This window comes from Oryctolagus cuniculus, chromosome 2 (assembly GCF_964237555.1).
Source record: "Oryctolagus cuniculus chromosome 2, mOryCun1.1, whole genome shotgun sequence".
Classification (NCBI taxonomy): Eukaryota; Metazoa; Chordata; class Mammalia; order Lagomorpha; family Leporidae; genus Oryctolagus; species Oryctolagus cuniculus.
Window position 1 is genome coordinate 2730278 of NC_091433.1, and position 17660 is coordinate 2747937.

Sequence of the window (17660 nt, forward strand, 5' to 3'; positions counted from 1 at the left end):
AATCTGGAGTTAAGCGCCTTGTCTCCAGCCCCTGAGCGGGGGCTGGACGTGGGAGACCTCAGGCCCCTGAGTGGATGCAGAGTCGCAGGTCTTCCTGGGCACCCTAACAGGCAAGACCTACACCTGGGGGTTGAGCCCGCAGCACCATCAGGAACGTCCAGGCCCGGGAGGGCATCCTGCCTGACCAACAGCGCCTGACCTTGGCCACCCTGTCTCAGACCACCACACCCAGCTTGCGGCTTTGCCTGCGAGGCGGTGTCTCCGAGGCCTCCCCCTCACAGCTACAAGATCTGCCTCAGGTGTGCCGCTCCCTGCTCCCCGGTGCTGCCCCAAGAGGTCAAACAAGGCCCCTGCCCCACAGGGCAGCCTCCTGCCCGAGCCCCAGGGCCCTGAGGCCTCGGTAAATTTCCCTTTTGTTGAGTGGAGAAAGAAAGAAGGGAAATATGGAGTTAAAGGAAAGTAGTAAAGAAGAGGCAGGTACGGCCCGCGCTCGTGGGGCCGCTCCCCAGCGAGTCACCGTCTGCACGGGTTCTCCACCTGTGCTCGCCTCACTGGCCGCTGAGCACCTGCAGCCTGGTTGCTCCAGTTGAGATGCTACGTGTGTTCTAAAACGACTGGAGCTGGAAGACTCAGTGTGAGAAAAAGGATCTAAAATGCCTCATTGATAATGATTGCGTAGGTGACACGTTGAGCTGCATTCTGCACACTCCAGTTAAAGAAGATACACTGGCAAGTGTTGGATACACAGTCAGTGTTGGATACACAGTGTTAGATATACAGTGTTAGATACAGTGTTAGATATACAGTGTTAGATCCACAGTCAGTGTTAGATCTACAGTGTTACATACACAGTGAGTGTTAGATACCCAGCAAGTGTTAGATACAGTCAGTGTTAGATACAGTGTTGGATACACAGTCAGTTTTAGATACAGTCAGTGTTAGATATACAGTCAGTGTTAGATACAGTGTTGGATACACAGTGATAGATTCAGTCAGTGTTAGATACAGTCAGTGTTAGATACACAGTGAGTGTTAGATACAGTCAGTGTTAATATGCAGTCAGTGTTAGATATACAGTCAGTGTTAGACACAGTGTTGGATACACAGTGATAGATACAGTCAGTGTTAGATATACGGTCAGTGTTAGATACACAGTGAGTGTTAGATACAGTCAGTGTTAGATACAGTGTTGGATACAGTGTTAGATACAGTCAGTGTTAGATACAGTGTTAGATATAGTCAGTGTTAGATACAGTCAGTGTTAATATGCAGTCAGTGTTAGATACAGTCAGTGTTAGATACAGTGTTGGATACACAGTGTTAGATACAGTCTGTGTTATACACAGTTCTGTGCTGCTTGTTGATGGGGCCCTGTTTGAGAAGCACTGCAGTAGGGTAGTTGTTCACTGTCAGGAGTTTCGTGGTGTGCATAATTGTAGATCCCATACTTTCATGTGGCTGGTGATGCCAACATCATCAGGAACACACTAGGGCTGCCTGGGGTGAGTGCTACTCCGGCCCTAGGCAGCAGGAATCAGCTTCCTTGTAATCCTATGGGGCCACTGTTGCCTGTACAGTTCATTGTTGACCAAAATGTTGTTAGGCACCACACGGCTGCCTTAGTAAGACTGATTTCAGCTGTTTTACGATTGTTAGAAAAAATTAAAATTTTTTTCTGTATATCACAGTTGTATATTTCTTTCCTTTAAAAAGTATTGACTTGCTTATTTGAAAAGAAGAGAGAGACAAGTAGAGATCTTCCATCTGCCAGTCTGCTCCCCAAATGCCCACACAGAAAGGCTGGGCCAGGCTGAAGCCGGGATCCCAGAACTCCAGCCAGATCTCTCACGGGAGAGGCTGGGACCCAAGTACTTGGGCCGTGGCCTGCTGCCTCCTGGCGTGCACCTCAACAGGAAGCTGGAGCCGAGGCCCTGCCCTGCAGTAGGGGACACGGTGTGAGAGCTGCCGTGCCAGCCGCTGGTCTCCTGCCCGTGCTAGGAACTCAGGTCATGCACGCGCTCACGTGTCCTCCATGCCTTAGGCTCCTGTGCCGTGCATTTAACTGTGCCACACTTGACGGTGTATATCTATATCTGTATATCTCTATCTATATGGATATATAAGTGTATATGATGTGTATTTTACACTGCTTATTTGAAAGGCAGTTACAGGGAGGGGGGAGGGAGAAGCGAGAGAGAGGTAGAGCGGGAGAGAGAGAGAGAGAGAGGGAGAGAGAGGTCTACATCTGTTGGTTCACTCCCCTAGTGGCCACACTGGCCAGGGCTGGGCCAGGTGGAAGTCAGGATGTAGGAGCATCGTCCAGGTCCCCACATGGGTGCAGGGGCCCAAGCACTTGGACCATCTTACGCTGCCTTCCGGCACAGTAGCAGGGAGCGGGATCCGAGGAAGAGCGGCCGGGACAGGAAGCAGTGGTCGTATTGATTGACATGTTACCTAATACATGAAGAAGGAGATGAGAAACCACTGATTCACTTGTCGCTGTCTTCTGAGTTGTTCTTGTTTTTCTCTGTAAGCTTGGCTTGAAGTGGGGCCTCCCGCGATGGGGCTCCCCATGCTGGGTCTTGAATTTGACCGTCGCCCTCCGTAGGAGGACAGGAGTTTCCAGACTGAGGGTGAGACAACAGCCCTGGAAGCAGCCGGGAAGGTGGCGGTGGCTCTGTGAGCTGCCCGGCGTCTTCTCTGATGCTGGAGGGGTCTGGACTGAACCCCACGCCCCTCACGTCCCAGCCGGACACGGGTTGTCAGCGTGGTTGCCAGTTTCAGACAGAGTTCTCCTGGACTAACTGCGGACCAATTGGTCAATTTCTGCAGATTTTCTCTCAAGTACAATTATTACTCAGTGTTCACTCACCTTTCTCTCTCTCTCTCTTCTTGTCTGTGTCTGTCACTCTGTCCTGCCCTGAGCCCTGTCCGTGCCCTCGGCTGCACATAGGCATGACGCAGTGGCCCGGTGGAGGGAGTGTGTGAAGCCCTCCTGATGCCATCGCAGCCGGCGGGTAGTCAGAACGCGGGGTAAGGTGAGGGACTTTAACAGGTGTCCGTGTGCCGTCAGGGTCATCAGTTTAAACAGAGCCTTCAAGTAGCGGTGGGACTGGTGGGTCTTTCTCCCTCCTCATGCCTCGCGCATGCTGCATGTTGTGGGAACGGAGCACCAGAGACCGCCCCACCCATCAAAGGGTGACTGGCACACGAGACAGCGGAGAGCAAGGCTTCACCCCCAGCTCGCTAGGAAGGGTGGCGGTGAGCAGCCACACGTGGGGCTGCTCGTCCAGTGCGCGTCGCTGCCCTCCTCTCCTCACGGCCGAGCGCTCGGAGGGTCGCAGTCCCCACGGCCGAGCACCCGGAAGGTCTCCGTCCCCACAGCTGTGTACCCGGAAGGTCTCCGTCCCCACGGCCGAGCACCCGGAAGGTCTCCGTCCCCACGGCCGAGCACCCGGAAGGTCTCAGTCCCCGCGGCCAAGTACCTGGAAGGTCTCAGTCCCCACAGCCGAGCACCCGGAAGGTCTCAGTCCCCACGGCCGAGCACCCGGAAGGTCTCAGTCCCCGCGGCCGAGCACCCGGAAGGCTGCAGTCCCCACGGCCGAGCACCCGGAAGGCCTCAGTCCCCACGGCCAAGCACCCAGAAGGTCGCAGTCCCCACAGCTGTGTACCTGGAAGGTCGCAGTCCCCACGGCCGAGCACCTGGAAGGTCTCAGTCCTCGCAGCCGAGCACCCAGAAGGTTGCAGTCCCCACGGCCGAGCACCCGGAAGGTCCCGGTCTTCCCAGAGTCACCTAAGATGCCCCATTCTCCCTGTTGAGTTTCTGTTTTCCAAGTATGAAGAACCTGCCTAGGTTTTTATGTTTTTCAGAAGGGCAGAAGCTTTTGCACGCCTGATGTGAGGCTGAAGGCTGAAGCCGGGTTGCAGAAGGAATAGTTGTGGTCAGCCTGAGGCACCCAGGAAGGGTCTGCCGCTCTGCTGGCCGCCCTGTCCCGTGTTGGCCGTTCCGTGGCTGCACGTCACCCAGAGGGCATTGCCCTCCCTGTAGCATCCTGTCCGCACCTGCAAGCCAGCTGTCAGCTGCTTTTCACTCAGAATTGGACACCCCGTCCTTTCCTTCAGTACAGGAGGAAAAGGCTAGCGTGGTATTGACAAGTGCTTGTTTAAAAGTGCTGGCTTGAAGTAGCTCACAGTCTGTTGGCATGCATGAGGTGAGGAGCGAGAGAGGGGGGGGGGGGCGGAGGGAGCGCGCACGCGGAAGCTGCCCTCTGCCGTCCAGCCCCGGGGGAGGGGCTCCTGGGGCCATGCTCTGTCCCTTCTCAGGTCTCTGCTTTTGGAAATGAGCCCCACGTTAGTCCTGACGACGTCAGGGGTGTTTCCCGCTGTCACCGCACAGCCGCTGCGCGTCTGCGGTGGGGCCGAGGGCTCGTGAGGCTCTGCCCGTCTCTGGGCAGGGCTGTCCAGGGTGTGCTGTGGGCCTTCCGTGGCGGTGGCGCGGCTGAGTGCAGGCCTCCAGGAGACGCGTTTCTCCGGCTGTCTCGGGCGACCCTGGCAGCGTCTCAGGGACTCCTCCGCTCCGCTTGTCACTCACTCGTTTTCATTTATTTATGTGACAGATTGAGTGATCGCAGTCACGAGGACGTAAAGATCCAAGCTGACTCCCCCTACATGCACGGCTCACGTGCTGGGGCTCTCGCAGGCTCTCGGGAGGGGCTTGTTGGTCACGAAGGCTCCGCATTTTGTGGACATCAGGCAGTTTCACAGCGGGGCGGAGCACGTCGGTCAGCGTGTCGGTTAGAGCCTGCTTCGGAGGGTGCTCCTCTAATTTTCCGGTAGTTTTTGGTGAATTCCTAACTCAGCAAGCTAAGTGATTCGCTCAGGAACTTAACCGTGAGCTGGCAGTTGGCCAGGTGGCCATTTCCTGGTGTGCGGGAGCATCTGCTGCCCGAGGGGTGAAGGCGGGATGTGTGGGAGCTGTGCCGGGTGGACGGTGCCCCACGGATGAAGGCGCCGGCTGGCAGGGAGCCAGGTGTACTGGGAACGCGTCGGGGTGGCTGGGCCCGGCTTCTTGTGTCCAGTGCAAGACAGACTTTGAAGACGGGACGCAGTCGGGGTCAGCAGAGGGACAGACTCGTGTGCACGTAAAGCAGAAGTGCACATTCACGGGGGAGGGGCCACGCCCACGGGGAGCTGCATGCAGGGGGCTCTGGGCCGACCCCCAGGGGTCCCCAGTGCTGTCCGCTGGGGATCAATCCAGTGTTCACAGATGGGGGGGCCTGGGGTGGCGCCGGAGCGCCTCCCATTTCCTTGCCCTTTTTTGGAAGTCTTGGCAGTACCAAGGCAGCAGGTGCATCATGGGAGTGTGACGTCAGTCTGTTTTACTCTGATGATCCTGTCATTGGCTGATGCCGCCATGGGGAAGCTGCTGGCAGCCCTCATGGTTATTTCTGGCTGGTGCCGATTCCCAGCGTTGGTTTCATGGATGTTGTGGGCGGTGAAGGAGGGGCTCCAGGGAGGGGCTGGCAAGCTTCCTGTGGGCATCAGGAGTGCTTACGGTCGCTGGGTGATGGGTGGGTGTTTGTTCTGCAGGTGGGCTTGCGGGGCAGCTTGGGGTTGATCGGCGGAGTAACGCAAGCCGTGAGGGCGTTCCTGGCTCGTGGTTCGTGTCTGGCGACTACTTCTCGAGCACTGGAGTCCAGATGCGCGGACTCGCACGCTGCCTTCTCTCAGGCCCCTGTGTGAGACACCTGCAGAGGTGGAGGTTCCTCTCTCAGGCCCTGTGTGAGACACCTGCAGAGGTGGAGGTTCCTCTCTCAGGCCCTGTGTGAGACCCCTGCAGAGGTGGAGGCCTCTCTCAGGCCCTGTGTGAGACACCTGCAGAGGTGGAGGCCCCTCTCAGGCCCATGTGTGAGACACCTGCAGAGGTGGAGGTTCCTCTCTCAGGCCCTGTGTGAGACCCCTGCAGAGGTGGAGGTTCCTCTCTCAGGCCCTGTGTGAGACCCCTGCAGAGGTGGAGGCCCCTCTCAGGCCCTGTGTGAGACACCTGCAGAGGTGGAGGTTCCTCTCTCAGGCCCCTGTGTGAGACCCCTGCAGAGGTGGAGGCTTCCTCTCTCAGGCCCTGTGTGAGATACCTGCAGAGGTGGAGGCCTCTCTCAGGCCCATGTGTGAGACACCTGCAGAGGTGGAGGTTCCTCTCTCAGGCCCTGTGTGAGACCCCTGCAGAGGTGGAGGTTCCTCTCTCAGGCCCTGTGTGAGACCCCTGCAGAGGTGGAGGCCTCTCTCAGGCCCTGTGTGAGACACCTGCAGAGGTGGAGGTTCCTCTCTCAGGCCCTGTGTGAGACACCTGCAGAGGTGGAGGTTCCTCTCTCAGGCCCCTGTGTGAGACCCCTGCAGAGGTGGAGGTTCCTCTCTCAGGCCCCTGTGTGAGACCCCTGCAGAGGTGGAGGTTCCTCTCTCAGGCCCTGTGTGAGACACCTGCAGAGGTGGAGGTTCCTCTCAGGCCCTGTGTGAGACCCCTGCAGAGGTGGAGGCCCCTCTCAGGCCCCTGTGTGAGACCCCTGCAGAGGTGAGGGTTCCTCTCTCAGGCCCTGTGTGAGACACCTGCAGAGGTGGAGGTTCCTCTCTCAGGCCCTGTGTGAGACCCCTGCAGAGGTGGAGGTTCCTCTCTCAGGCCCTGTGTGAGACCCCTGCAGAGGTGGAGGTTCCTCTCTCAGGCCCTGTGTGAGACCCCTGCAGAGGTGGAGGCCTCTCTCAGGCCCTGTGTGAGACACCTGCAGAGGTGGAGGTTCCTCTCTCAGGCCCTGTGTGAGACCCCTGCAGAGGTGGAGGTTCCCCTCTCAGGCCCTGTGTGAGACCCCTGCAGAGGTGGAGGTTCCCCTCTCAGGCCCTGTGTGAGACACCTGCAGAGGTGGAGGTTCCTCTCTCAGGCCCTGTGTGAGACCCCTGCAGAGGTGGAGGCCTCTCTCAGGCCCTGTGTGAGACACCTGCAGAGGTGGAGGCCTCTCTCAGGCCCTGTGTGAGACACCTGCAGAGGTGGAGGTTCCTCTCTCAGGCCCTGTGTGAGACACCTGCAGAGGTGGAGGCCCCTCTCAGGCCCCTGTGTGAGACCCCTGCAGAGGTGGAGGCCTCTCTCAGGCCCCTGTGTGAGACCCCTGCAGAGGTGGAGGCCCCTCTCAGGCCCCTGTGTGAGACCCCTGCAGAGGTGGAGGCCCCTCTCAGGCCCCTGTGTGAGGCACCTGCAGAGGTGGAGGCCCCTGTGTGAGACACCTGCAGAGGTGGAGGTTCCTCTCTCAGGCCCTGTGTGAGACCCCTGCAGAGGTGGAGGCTTCCTCTCTCAGGCCCTGTGTGAGACCCCTGCAGAGGTGGAGGCCTCTCTCAGGCCCTGTGTGAGACCCCTGCAGAGGTGGAGGTTCCTCTCTCAGGCCCCTGTGTGAGACCCCTGCAGAGGTGGAGGTTCCTCTCTCAGGCCCTGTGTGAGATACCTGCAGAGGTGGAGGCCCCTCTCAGGCCCCTGTGTGAGACCCCTGCAGAGGTGGAGGTTCCTCTCTCAGGCCCTGTGTGAGACCCCTGCAGAGGTGGAGGTTCCTCTCAGGCCCCTGTGTGAGACCCCTGCAGAGGTGGAGGCCCCTCTCAGGCCCCTGTGTGAGACCCCTGCAGAGGTGAGGGTTCCTCTCTCAGGCCCCTGTGTGAGACACCTGCAGAGGTGGAGGTTCCTCTCTCAGGCCCTGTGTGAGACCCCTGCAGAGGTGGAGGCCCCTCTCAGGCCCCTGTGTGAGACACCTGCAGAGGTGGAGGCCCCTCTCAGGCCCCTGTGTGAGACACCTGCAGAGGTGGAGTTCCTCTCTCAGGCCCTGTGTGAGACTCCTGCAGAGGTGGAGGCCCCTCTCAGGCCCTGTGTGAGACACCTGCAGAGGTGGAGGCCTCTCTCAGGCCCCTGTGAGACACCTGCAGAGGTGGAGGCCCCTCTCAGGCCCCTGTGTGAGACCCCTGCAGAGGTGAGGGTTCCTCTCTCAGGCCCTGTGTGAGACACCTGCAGAGGTGGAGGCCTCTCTCAGGCCCCTGTGAGACTCCTGCAGAGGTGGAGGCTCCTCTCAGGCCCTGTGTGAGACCCCTGCAGAGGTGGAGGCCCCTCTCAGGCCCTGTGTGAGGCACCTGCAGAGGTGGAGGCCCCTGTGTGAGACCCCTGCAGAGGTGAGGGTTCCTCTCTCAGGCCCCTGTGTGAGACACCTGCAGAGGTGGAGGCCCCTCTCAGGCCCTGTGTGAGACACCTGCAGAGGTGGAGGCTCCCTCTCCTAGGGCCGCTCGGTGCCTTACGCAGTTGCCAGCTATCGGATTCTTTGAATCAAACTACACTTCAGGCTTTGAGAAGGTGTTTGTGCCTTGCACGTTGCATAATACGCAGACAACACTGCCCACAGCTCAGGAGACGCTGGTGACGCCCTGCTGCTGCCCCAGCCAGCTCTCCGGTGTCGCTGAGGCTGTTGCTGTCTCCCTTGGAGTGGACGAGCCGGCGGCCAGTGTCCCAGGCAGCACGTTTATCTGGAGTGTTCAGGAGACAGTGTAGGTGGGTGTGTGTGCTCAGTGGCCACTGCGACCCCCCCCCCCCCCCCGAGCCTCTGGACCACAGGGGCTTCCCAGTCTGCCTTGTGTCCTTGCTTTCCAAGGGGGGACTGGAATAGGCCTAAGCATCCGAAGAATTTTTGTGTTTGATTCAGGGAGTTGTGCAGCTGTCAGGCCGGCTGTACTTACAGGCAGCAAGTGTGACTGTGCTGAGAGCCGGCTGCCAGGATGGGCCCCGGTCTGGCAGCGGGTCCCGCCTGTGTTGGTGCCGGCTGCCCGTGACCCACCACCCAGCGCCACAGGGTCTGATGCAGGGGAACCCCACCTGTGCTTTGCTTCCTGCGCTGCGTGAGCAGCGAGTCCACAGGCGCACCTCAGCTCTTAGCGGGGAGAAGAAAGGCGGGTGGTGGCACAGCGTGTGAGATGCCACACAGAGGCAGGCGCTAGACGTGCTCATTCCACAGCTTGCATGGAACACAGTCGCATCGTATCGAGGGGTGACCCGGAGCTGATATAAATTTGATGCCAGTGGGGGCTGGCGTTGTGGCATAGTGGGCTAAGCCTCCCCCTGTGGCACCGACATCCCATGGATCCCACATGGGCACCGGTTCCTGTCCTGGCTGCTCCTTTTCCGATCCAGCTCTCTGCTGTGACCTGGGAAAGCAGCAGAAGATGGCCCAGGTGCTTGGGACCTGCACCTGCAAGGGAGACCAGGAAGAAGCTCCTGGCTCCTGGCTTCGGGTGGGCCCAACTCCACTGTGGCCATCTGAGGAGTGAACCAGTGGGTGGAAGGCCTCTCTGTCTTTCCCTGTCTCTGTTACTCTGGCTCTCAAGAAAATAAAATCTTAAAAAAAAAAAGAAATAAATTTGATGCCAGTGGGCAACAGTGAAGATTAAAAAAACTGCAGTAAAACACACGTAACCTAGAGTTTACCTTTGTGAAGTGTACAGCTTGGGACAAAGCAGGGTAAGCCGCTGCTCGCAGCACTCCCGTGCGGGAAGGCTGATCCGAGTCCTGGCTCCTCCGCTTCTGATCCAGCTTCTTGCTGACAAGCCTGGTGGGGGGCGGCGAGGCCTCACGTGCTTGGGTCCCTGCCACCCAGAGGGAGCCTGGGTGGAGCTCCTGCTTCCTGGCTTTGGGGTGGCCCAGGCCCAGCTGCTGCCGTCGCTTGGATGATGAGCCCCAGATGGAAGGTCTCCCTCTGTCCCACTCCCTCCCTCCCCCTCTCGCTCTCTTTCTCCCTCTGTCTTTCTCTCCCACTCTGCCTTTCAAGCTACATCTTGTTAAAGAAGCGTGCAGCTCAGCGGCGTTAAGCAGACCGACAGTGCCGTGCAGCCGTCGCCACTGTCCACTTGGGGAACGTCTGCGTCTGTCCCTTTCAGGCAGCAGGGCCCTGTTCCTGCGTCTCCGCTGCTTTCAGCAGCGCCGTTTCGCTGTCTCTGTGAGACACTGAGGTTCGATGCCGGCCGCCCTGCCTTCTGGTCGTGTGTCGTCCTCGGTGTGACGGCACTGCCGTTGTATCTGACAGGTGAGCTTTAAGGCTCTCGGGATTGTGTGACAGAATCAGACATTTCGCCAGTTGCAGTGTTGAGACCGAAGCCCACGTCACACAGCAAAACCCCCGCTTGCCCTGGGGAGCCGGACGTGGTCCTTCCGTGGATGTGAGCTGTCGTGTTCCTTCCTTTTCGCTGACTTTCGAGGACCTCAGAGCGTGGTCTCAGCATCCGATCCTGGCGGCGTTTTTGTCTGAGATGCGTCCTTTGGCTGCGTTCCAGACGTGCCCTGTGCGCGCTGCTCTTGGACTGCTTGGCGTCCGTGTGGCTGCCTCTCCCGACGGAGAAGGACGAGAGAGACACAGCCGCGGGGCCGCGGGAGCTGGAGAGACTTCAGGGATGTTTTCCAGTGCGACCGGAATGCAGATTAAACAGTGATCAGAATGGAGTGGGTGTAATTTGGGTGAAGGGTTCTGTTTTGCCAAGAGTACTTACCCAAGATTCTTGGTGTTGGTATTGAAACCATTTATTTCAGTTTAGGCTATAAAATTTTATTAGCCATTGAAAATTACTTCCCCTGCCCCTCGGTCCCCATCAACGGCATGGGAAGCCCAGGCTGTGGTGCGCGCTGTGGAGGGGCCCTGGGGTTCTCGTGTCAGTCAGAAGAGGGCCCTGCTGACTGTGACAGATGAGAACTTGACCCAACCTTCTTATCCCAAATTAGATATTTGGCTGTTCCTCTAGGCATAGTCTAACCTCTGCCACAGATGAGCAGGCTGCGCACGCTGCCGTCTGCCCAGGGTCAGAGTCCCCACATCTCGCTGTCTGGGCTTGTCTTTCTCAGCTAACAGCAGGTCTTGCGGTTCCTTGGTGTTTTTGTGTCGAGGACCAAGGAATAGATTGGGGTAGGAGTAAGGGAAGGTGTTGCTCTCCTGTCGTCCTAGTCTGCTCTGCCACCTGCCGCGTCAGGTGCTGAGGGACATAGCTGGGACAGGGGCGGCCCAGGGTCCGTCTCAGCCTCCGCTTCCGCCGTTAGCGCTCACTCTGGCCCACCTCCATGGCCCCGCTCATCAGCCCATACATAGTGCATGCCGCTGGGCAAGCTCTTCAGCCATCCCAGTCTCTGTCTTTACTTGCAAAATCATTTTTTTTTAAAGATTTTATTTACTTGAGAGGCAGATTTACAGAGAGAGACAGAGACAGAGAGAGGCGGAGAGAGGGAGAGAGAGAGAGAGGTCTTCCATTTGCCGGTTCACTCCCTAAAAGGCTGCAACAGCTGGGGCTGGGCTGGTACGAAGCCAGGAGCCAGGAGCTTCCTCCGGGTCTCCCACACGGGTGCAGGGGTCCAAGGACTTGGGCCATCTTCTACTGCTTTCCCAGGCCCTAGCAGGGACCTGCATCGAAACAGGAGTAGCCGGGACAGGACCAGTGCCCATATGCGATGCCAGTGCCTCAGGCGGAGGCTTAGTCTAACTGCCACAACATCGGCCTGTGAAATCGTTCTTGAAATACTTAAATGTGGGTGTTACTCTCTGAAGGAGAGAGGATCCGTGCAAAGTATCCCAGAATGGTGTCCCAGTAGGCAATGTAACTACTGTTACATTGTTGGAATAATAGTAATAACTGTAACTACTACTGCATTTATGCCATAAAATTGTATAAAATAATAATTTATTATTGTTATTAGAAGACTTCTCTGTGAGGCTTTTTCTTCAAGTAGTGAAGGTGGAAACTTTTTGTTCCAGACAAATGGGAGTGAAGCTCTCGGCCGGTGCTGTGCCGGCGCACACGGTTTTGCCGGGGATTCTGCTGTGGCTGCCTTTGTCGCCCAGCAGGTGCCGTGCGGAGTTCTCGGGGCTGTGGAGAAGCTCTGCCTTCCCGACACTTCCGTGCGGATGCAGCGGCGTGTCTGAGCACCTTCCCCTCAGCGGTGTTTAGGTGGCTTTCGGTTTTACTGAAGAAATATTTTGAATATCCTTATGCTTTTCCTCTCGATCGAGTGGGGTGTGCTTCTAGAAGTGGAATCACTGGGTGTGGGGCTGTCTCTCTGAAAAGGCCGTACCAATGGGGTCTGAAAGTTCCGTCCAGGGATCCCAGCAGCCACGGAGCAAGCTCTCTGCATAGCCGGAGCCTGGAGAAGGGAGTCTGGGCTGTTACTGGAGAGGCCTCTGTGTGAGTCAGCTGCAGCGCTGCCCAGGACGAGTGATCTGCCGTCACCTCGCTGAGGGGAGGGGCTCCCGCCTCTCCAGGGAAGACTCCCCGTGAGTCCACCGCTCTTCCCGGAGCGCACGCCTGGCGCGGGCTCCTTGACCGTGGCCGCGCCGAGCCCGCTGTGTCAGGTTCCGTTCCGAGGACTCCGCGGCGTGCCGGGGCCTGTCTGCTGCCCTGCGCTGGCCCTCGTCTGCCGGAGGTGGCGTGGGCTGGGCGTGCCGTGGGTGGGTAGTCACTCACGGGCCTTCCTGCCTCTGAGCTGAGTTACACGGAGTGGAGTGATGGAGTCGCACGTTCTAGAGTGCTCACAGAAACATCGCAGGATTCCATCGGGACGTTGCTCTACCGAAACTTGGTCGGTCTTCGTCTTGTTCATTCTCTGCGATATGCCTCTTCCGCTGCGTTTGCTGGACGTGTGAAACGGGCAGGCGCGGGTAACAGAAGGAGAGCACCTGAACACTGAAAGCGGCGGGAACCGGCTCTGTCGCTCACTGGCACTGGTTCTGAGCGGGCTGTGCTGTTCGGAGGTCCACAGGGCGTTTGTGAGATGGAAGGTGGTAGAACGTGTGCCGTGGAAGAGTCCGTGTGGGTCCATGGATGCAGCCGAGAGCCGCGCAGGTGGCAGGACGCGGGCTGTCCGTCCCTTCGCGGGTGGAGACGAGTTCTCAGAGGGACGCGGGATGGGCTGAGTTGGAGCCAGCAGGGAAGTTCAAGAACTTAGGCGGCCTCAGCTGTGCCTTGCAGGCTGCGCGCAGAGGGTGGAGTGAGCCCCTCGCCGGTCCCTATTCTGAAGTCAGGGCTTCAAGGCCGGAGGACGCCTGTTTTAGAGTTTGCCAAGTTGTGCTCTGATTGGTTTTATTCTATTTAATTTCCACTGAGTTATTTTCATTCTATTTGAGAGAGGGAGGGTTAGAGATGGAGATCTTTCATGCACTGGTTGATGCCTGCGGCACACAGGCCTGGGCCGGGCCACAGCCAGGAGCTGGGTGCGCAGTCCTTGTGGGTGGCAGGGCCCCCAGTACTTGAGTCACCACAGCTGCCACCCAGGATGTGCATAAGCAGGAAGCTGGACCGGAAACAGAGCAGCCAGGGCCCTCCCCCGCACCCCGGGATGGGATTGGGCGCCTTTGTTGCCTTGCCAAGCACCCCCCAGCTGATTTGCTTTGATAAGGATCGGTTTCCCTCCTGCGCCAGAGAGTCATTCCGCGTTTCGTTTAGAGTGGTTCCTAGGGACTTTCTTCTCTTTCCTGGAGATCTCCTAGGACTTCGTAGGAATATCGTGAGAGTGAGCGCCAACTTTACCCGCTAATCCGGCCCGGGTAGATGCAGTGCTTACAGTGTGGTGGGCACCGAGCAAGGACAGCCCTGTGTCCCGGGAGCTTCGCCCTCTGCGGGCGCTGGGCCGCAGAGAAGAATCGGCTCTGGAGATTCCTGGGGGAGCCGAGGTGTGCGGGCTATTGTGGGCCTGTCTGCCCCCGAGGGGCTACGTGTCTCAGCACCGCATGGGAAGAGGACACGCAAGGAGACGGTGCCGTGTGCTGGCGGCGCTCCCCAGAGGGGGCGAGCCCGGCGGGCTGGCCGCAGGAAGGGGGGCTCCACGGGGGACTGCCGTCCGGCCCCTGCCCGGGTGGAGCCGGCTGCTCACGCTCACGCTCCTCTCTGTTCTCCTCAGCCTCCTGACAGCGGGCCTCCGCCCCTGCCGACTGCCTCGCTCCCAGAAGGCTACTATGAGGAAGCTGTGCCGCTGAGCCCCGGGAAGGCGCCGGAGTACATCACGTCAAGTGAGTGCAGGCTCAGGAGCGTCGAGGGCGCCGCTGCCTGTCGGGTTTGCGGGAGCGTGGGGCGCCCTGAAGCCCCGCGAGACATGGGGCTGTGACCGTGCGGGGGCTTTGAAAATCTAGAGGCCCCGATTCCCACACCCGCAGTCTGCGGCCTGCTGTGGAAGCCAGGTCGGCCACTGAGGTGCGTTCTCTTCACGAGAGGAGCGGCTTCCGTGGTGTTTCCATGGGTGCCGTGGCCCCCACCATGCTCCCCCCTGCCCACCCCACACACATCGCTCAGGCTGCGCGGGCTTCCCTGGGGCTGTCTGCTGGCTTGAAATGACTGCACAAAACAGACAGCACCTCAGTCAGACTATGGTTTGCTTAGTTTTTTGTTTTTGTTACAGGTTTTACTCCAATTTTTTTGCTTAAGTTGCTGTGCAGGTGGCTCCAGGTGACCGTGTGCTGGTGGCCTGGGCGGTGCCTGTCTGTGACCCACAGGTGGCTGTGTGCTGGTGGCCCTGGGCGGTGCCTGTCTGACCCACAGGTAGCTGTGTGCTGGTGGCCCTGGGCAGTGCCTGTCTGACCCACAGGTGTGGCTGAGTGCTGTCTGTGACCCACAGGTGGCTGAGTGCTGGTGGCCCTGGGTGGTGCCTGTCTGTGACCCACAGGTGGCTGTGTGCTGGTGGCCCTGGGCGGTGCCTGTCTGACCCACAGGTGGCTGAGTGCTGGTGGCCCTGGCCGGTGCCTGTCTGTGATCCACAGGTGGCCGTGTGCTGGTGGCCTGGGCGGTGCCTGTCTGACCCACAGGTGGCTGTGTGCTGGTGGCCCTGGGCAGTGCCTGTCTGTGACCCACAGGTGGCTGTGTGCTGGTGGCCCTGGGCGGTGCCTGTCTGTGACCCACAGGTGGCCGTGTGCTGGTGGCCTGGGCGGTGCCTGTCTGTGACCCACAGGTGGCTGTGTGCTGGTGGCCCTGGGCAGTGCCTGTCTGTGACCCACAGGTGACCGTGTGCTGGTGGCCCTGGGCGGTGCCTGTCTGACCCACAGGTAGCTGTGTGCTGGTGGCCCTGGGCAGTGCCTGTCTGACCCACAGGTGTGGCTGAGTGCTGTCTGTGACCCACAGGTGGCTGAGTGCTGGTGGCCCTGGGTGGTGCCTGTCTGTGACCCACAGGTGGCTGAGTGCTGTCTGTGACCCACAGGTGGCTGTGTGCTGGTGGCCCTGGGCGGTGCCTGTCTGACCCACAGGTGGCTGAGTGCTGGTGGCCCTGGCCGGTGCCTGTCTGTGACCCACAGGTGGCCGTGTGCTGGTGGCCTGGGCGGTGCCTGTCTGACCCACAGGTGGCTGTGTGCTGGTGGCCCTGGGCAGTGCCTGTCTGTGACCCACAGGTGGCTGTGTGCTGGTGGCCCTGGGCAGTGCCTGTCTGTGACCCACAGGTGGCCGTGTGCTGGTGGCCTGGGCGGTGCCTGTAACTGTGACCCACAGGTGGCTGAGTGCTGTCTGTGACCCACAGGTGGCCGTGTGCTGGTGGCCCTGGGCGGTGCCTGTGACCCAGCTTTGACGTTTGCAGGAAGACCACCATGCCAGCATTTCCTACCCCTGTAGCTGTCACTGGGGTTTCCTTAGGAGTGATTGTGTCCCGCCCCTCGCCAGCCTCTGTGGGGCCGTGCGCTGTTGTGTCACAGACGCTGGGCTAGGCTGCCTCGCACTGTCCCCTCAGGGAGCCCTGCCTGCTTTCTTAAAAACGGCAGTGGATCGGTGGCAAGTGAGTGCTGCTTGTCGTCACAGGGCTTCCGCCCGTGAGCGGTCGTGCCACACGTCTCACCCCATCCGTCTGCGTGTGGAGGTGCCCCTCCATGCCGGGGCCGCCACCGCACAGAGACTGTGCCAGCGAAGCACAGCCTGACTTGCGTGTAGGAAGGGGGTTGGCGCCGGCGAATCCTCCGGGCGTGTCTTTCCGAGCGGAGGGGTCACGGCGGCCAGGCAGCTGGGCGTGCCGTGGGGACAGGGCCCTCCAGAGCCCCTGCAGCGTCCCTGGGCAGCCCGAGCGCAGCGCCCGTCACTGTTCCCTGCGCTGAGAGAGAGGGGGAGGCTGGTCCTGGTCCTGGTTAGGAGACTTTGCAGTTTTCGGTTTTTGAGATCCATAAGAAACTTTTAATTTTCCTTCATTTAAGAACTACTTGGTGGCAAAAATGCATTCAAGTGATTTCTTTGTTAAAGATGTATTTATTTATTTGAAAGTCAGAGTTACATGGCGGGAGGAGGGGAGAGAGAGGGAGAGGGGAGAGATCTAGCTTCCGTTTTCTGGTTCACTCCCCGAAAGGTCACAACGGCTGGGGCCGGGCTGGGTTGGGTCAGGCCAAAGCTAGGGCCCGGAGTTTCACCTGGGCCTCCCCGTGGGATGCTGGCGGTGAAGGCAGTGGCTTTACCCGCGACACCACGGCTCTGGTCCCCATTCAAGTCATTTCTAAGCGTGAGGTTTTTAAGATGATAGCAGGCTAACCAGGAAGCACAGAGTTAAATGTCCTGATGTAATTCAGAGCTCCCTCCACCCTCCCGGCCGAGCCGGATTCGTTTCCCTGAGCGGAGGCCGTGCTGGTGAGTCACCTGTGTGACCTCTGTGACCTCTCACCCCGTCAGCCCTCTCACTGAGGAGAGTGAGCACCCGTGCAGACAGGGTTACGGTGACGGAGCGGAGAACCTCACTGGGCGGGCTGTAGGCACGCAGTCACACAGACCCACTGTGCGCCCATTCCTCGCAGACACAGTGTGTGCCCATTCCTCACAGACCCACTGTGCGCCCATTCCTCACACACACTGTGTGCCCATTCCTCACCCAGACCCACTGTGCGCCCATTCCTCACAGACCCACTGTGTGCCCATTCCTCACACACACTGTGTACCATTCCTCACACAGACCCACTGTGCGCCCATTCCTCACACACACTGTGTGCCCATTCCTCACAGACCCACTGTGTGCCCATTCCTCACAGACCCACTGTGTGCCCATTCCTCACACAGACCCACTGTGCGCCCATTCCTCACAGACACACTGTGTGCCCATTCCTCACAGACACACTGTGCGCCCATTCCTCACAGATCCACTGTGTGCCCATTCCTCACACAGACCCACTGTGTGCCCATTCCTCACACACACTGTACCATTCCTCACAGACCCACTGTGTGCCCATTCCTCACACAGACCCACTGTGTGCCCATTCCTCTCAGAGCCACTGTGTGCCTGTTCCTCACAGACCCACCGTGTGCCCATTCCTCACACACACACTGTGCCCATTCCTCACAGACACACTGTGCGCCCGTTCCTCACAGACCCACTGTGCGCCCATTCCTCACACAGACCCACTGTGCGCCCATTCCTCACAGACACACTGTGTGCCCGTTCCTCACAGACCCACTCTGCGCCCATTCCTCACACAGACCCACTGTGTGCCCATTCCTCACACACCCTGTGTGCCCATTCCTCACAGACACACTGTGTGCCCATTCCTCACAGACACACTGTGTGCCCATTCCTCACAGACATACTGTGCGCCCATTCCTCACAGAGCCACTGTGCGCCCATTCCTCACCCAGACCCACTGTGCGCCCGTTCCTCACAGACACACTGTGTGCCCATT

General features: G+C 59.2%; 1 protein-coding gene across 11 annotated transcripts in view; it reads left to right on the forward strand.

Annotated features, from left to right (window-relative positions):
* AFAP1 (actin filament associated protein 1) overlaps positions 1-17660 on the forward strand; it is a 174946-nt gene that overhangs the window by 66928 nt on the left and 90358 nt on the right. For 9 of the 11 annotated variants that reach the window (XR_011386175.1, XR_011386174.1, XR_011386176.1 and 6 more), the window contains one exon: positions 13937-14045. Coding sequence is in view for 4 of the 11 variants with exons in the window: in XM_070068012.1 (XP_069924113.1) it covers positions 13937-14045 (109 nt within the window). In the remaining 7 variants the exon portion in view is untranslated. Of the gene's footprint in view, positions 1-2199; positions 3039-12124; positions 12883-13936; positions 14046-17660 lie in introns of those variants that run through there. The other 2 variants (XM_070068017.1, XM_070068014.1) reach the window with 2 other exon arrangements.